The 3,151-nt window shown below is 36.7% G+C and overlaps 1 protein-coding gene across 1 annotated transcript in view; it reads left to right on the top strand.

Moving 5' to 3' along the window:
• LOC106013370 overlaps window positions 1-2,904 on the top strand; it is a gene marked incomplete at its 3' end in the record, with an annotated part of 21,020 nt that extends 18,116 nt beyond the window's left edge. Inside the window, 1 exon segment of the mRNA XM_013088903.2 lies at window positions 2,794-2,904. Within this exon segment, the coding sequence (XP_012944357.1) occupies window positions 2,794-2,904 (111 nt within the window).
• Between the last annotated feature and the right edge of the window lie 247 nt (window positions 2,905-3,151).

Below are 3,151 nucleotides of genomic sequence, written 5' to 3'. Positions count from 1 at the left end.
TCTACACCAAGACCATTTCTTTTTGTCTTTTTCTCTCTCTCTCTCTCTCTCTCTCTCTCTCTCTCTCTCTCTCTCTCTCTCTCTCTCTCTCTCTCTCTCTCTCTCTCGTTTCATTTTCATCTACCTCTCTTTCTTTTCTTCTCCCACTCATGTTTCTTTTGTCATTCTCTACTCGTGTCTCCTGTTTTATAAACACTTATTTTACATTCGCATCCTTTGGCAACTTTAAAATAGTCACTTAATGTGGAGACGGCAAATTAATATCAATTATTTCGCATCCCAAAAAGAATACTAGCTGATAGAAAATGTACATACTATCATAACAAAATAGCATATTTAAAACAATAATCAATCAATTTAAAATGTAGCTACATGAATGTTTAAAAAATGCGAAGCGTGATAATGAATAATAATGAAATAAACCTATCTTCATAAACGGACGGAACAAACCACCAGAAACATAATTTATAATACTACAATTGCGTTAGACAACCCTGACAGGATACGTTTTCTGCAGCATAGACTCGTTCGGGGCAGGCAGAGAGGTAGTGATGAGCATGGAGAAGCCTTCCACGTTGTAGTTATACATGTTCTGGTAGTCACTGCCGTCTACTTCCTCCTTGAACAATTTGATGTATCTGGAGGGAAGAGAAACACGATTTGTCGACCAGATTCATACACCAATTTTTTTTTTCTAAAAGTATAGTGTCATTATTGTTAACATATACTAATTATATCACCATACGTATTTTCAGGGTTAGCATTATAATTTCTTCTTCTTCTTCTTCTTCTTCTTCTTCTTCTTCTTCTTCTTCTTCTTCTTCTTCTTCCACCATGCTGCCTCACAAATGTGTTATGACGCTGTGGAATCAGGCGCTCGTCAAATTTTGGGTATATGGAGATATGGATACCATCTTAAAAGCTTGTTCTTTAATCTTGCTTTCAATGAAAAATTACCCATCTTTCTGGAATAGAAGTCGAGATAGTTATCATTGAAGGAGGTGGGGTTGCCCTATTGCTGAAGTAGAATTAGCGAGAAAATGGCCGCCAAAATTAGGTGAATTCCAAAGGATGAGTCTTTGAAAATGGTTAACGTTTACCAGTTAAATCCACACTGAAAGGTGTTTTAAATGGACCTGATAGTTGTTGAGCCAAAAATAAAAAGTTCAATAAAAAAAAACCAACAACAACATTTGCCATATCAAAGGAGAATGCCGATAACTTCGATAGCTTAATTTTGACGAGCGCCTATTGTCACCACACTGCTTCACAAACAAGTTTTTCTTGGTCTACCTCTGCCTCTTTTGCCTGTTATCGTCACAGTGAGCTCCTGATTCTGAAGGCGCATCTTCTGTCGATTCAAGCGCCTAAAGATCAGCGTTTTTCGCTTCCTACTTGTATTAATAAGTGAAGGTCTGAGTCCAACGCGAGATATTAAATGAATTTTCCAATGCCGTTAATATATCATGCTCATCAACGTGGGTAGTGTCGCCCACGTGGGGACGATTTTGTAATCTAGGTGGGTGGTGAAGGTCGCTCAGGTAAGGCGGGAAGGTGTTATTCAGTTCTCTGCAGGGAAATACGTGTGGGCGGGTAGTACTGAAATTATATGTTAACCTCCTCCCAAAAGCGGCAAAAGCGATCTCAAGCTCTGTTGGAAATAATAATATGGTTGATAATACGCACTGTCGTTTAATATAAAATGTGTGACGTCGCTGTGAAAACGGTGAAATGGTATGTGTTTTAATGCCCCCCATCAACACTATAATTAGGTTATTTAAGAGGCAGGCCTTCAACTTTAACGTCCATTTCCGAAAGGACCAAGCCAAACGGAAAATTCGCTTGAAGTGCCTTTCCCGAAGACAAAACTTCGAACCGAGCTGAGGCTAGAACCCCCGAACCCGCAATTTTAATATTACCGGTCTGTTAGCCAAACTTTAAGGCCACCGACGCCACCAGGCGCTTGTCAAAGTAATTACATCAAAGAAACTGGCAGTTTTCTGATTGTTTTGGCAATTTTTATTGATTGATTTATTTTTCATTCATGCATTTCTTATTCATGTGTTTTTTAAATTCATTTCTCATTTGTTTATTTATTTATTTATTTATTTATTTATTTATTTATTTATTTATTTATTTATTTATTTATTTATTTGGCTCAGCTCCATTTATACCCAATTTGAAACAAATTCCGGTGTTGATTTTTTTTTTAAAGTTGCTCAAAAGAAAATCAAATCTGTGCTTGCAGATTCCAAGGACTCTAACGCTTTGGAAGTCACCAAACTTGGGCGGCCATTTTCTTCTCATTTTTAGCTCTCACACCATCGACCCCCTCATCTTTTACAAAGGAGCTATCTCAACTTCTGTTCAAAACAGATGGGTGCTCCTCCCATCAAAATCACGACAAATCGCTACCTTAGAATTGCAAAGTTCTGTCTGCCATATTTGCCCGTTTTGAGTTACTAAGATAATGAGATTTAAAAAAAAAACAACTAAAAGTTCTATCTGTTCTCTAAAAATCGTAAGATTATCTGTAGCCGTTATAAAGATATTCAAAGAGTTGCATTCGAAAAAGCTTGCCACGTTGTGAAGCTAAAACAAATTGACGTACAATTTCAAAAAAACTAAGCACTCAGCAAATATTGAGCCTTGGAGTTCAAAGGTAGTGAAAGGTCCAGGTTTAATGACGATACCAAGAACTTTATAATAATCCCAAAAGTTAACAAGCATCTGATTCCAATGCATCACGACACAAAAAATGAAATGTTTGAGAGATCAAATACCTTTTTCCAGGCATGACGACTTTTCAGAATTGGAATAGTTCTGGTTCCTTGATGGACGACCTACAGATGTGGATACATCACGTTTCCTGGACCCATATGGTTCCTCTAGAGCTGGTCAGAGGTAAATTGAGGGCAAATTAATGGTACATTATTGGTAAATTGTTTGAAACTTGATATAACATTGATGGTAAATTAATGATGAACTATTGGTATATTGATAGTACATTGATTGTAAATTAATGATGAATTATTGGTATATTGATAGTACAGTGATGGTACATTAATGATGAGTTATTGGTAAGTTGTTGGTACTTTGATGGTACATTGTTGGCAAATTGATGGTGAAGTGAAGTTGAATTGATTGTCAA

This window comes from Aplysia californica, unplaced genomic scaffold, assembly GCF_000002075.1.
Source record: "Aplysia californica isolate F4 #8 unplaced genomic scaffold, AplCal3.0 scaffold00829, whole genome shotgun sequence".
Classification (NCBI taxonomy): Eukaryota; Metazoa; Mollusca; class Gastropoda; order Aplysiida; family Aplysiidae; genus Aplysia; species Aplysia californica.
The sequence above is the reverse complement of the archived record's forward strand: the minus strand, read 5'-3'. Positions and strand labels throughout refer to the sequence as shown.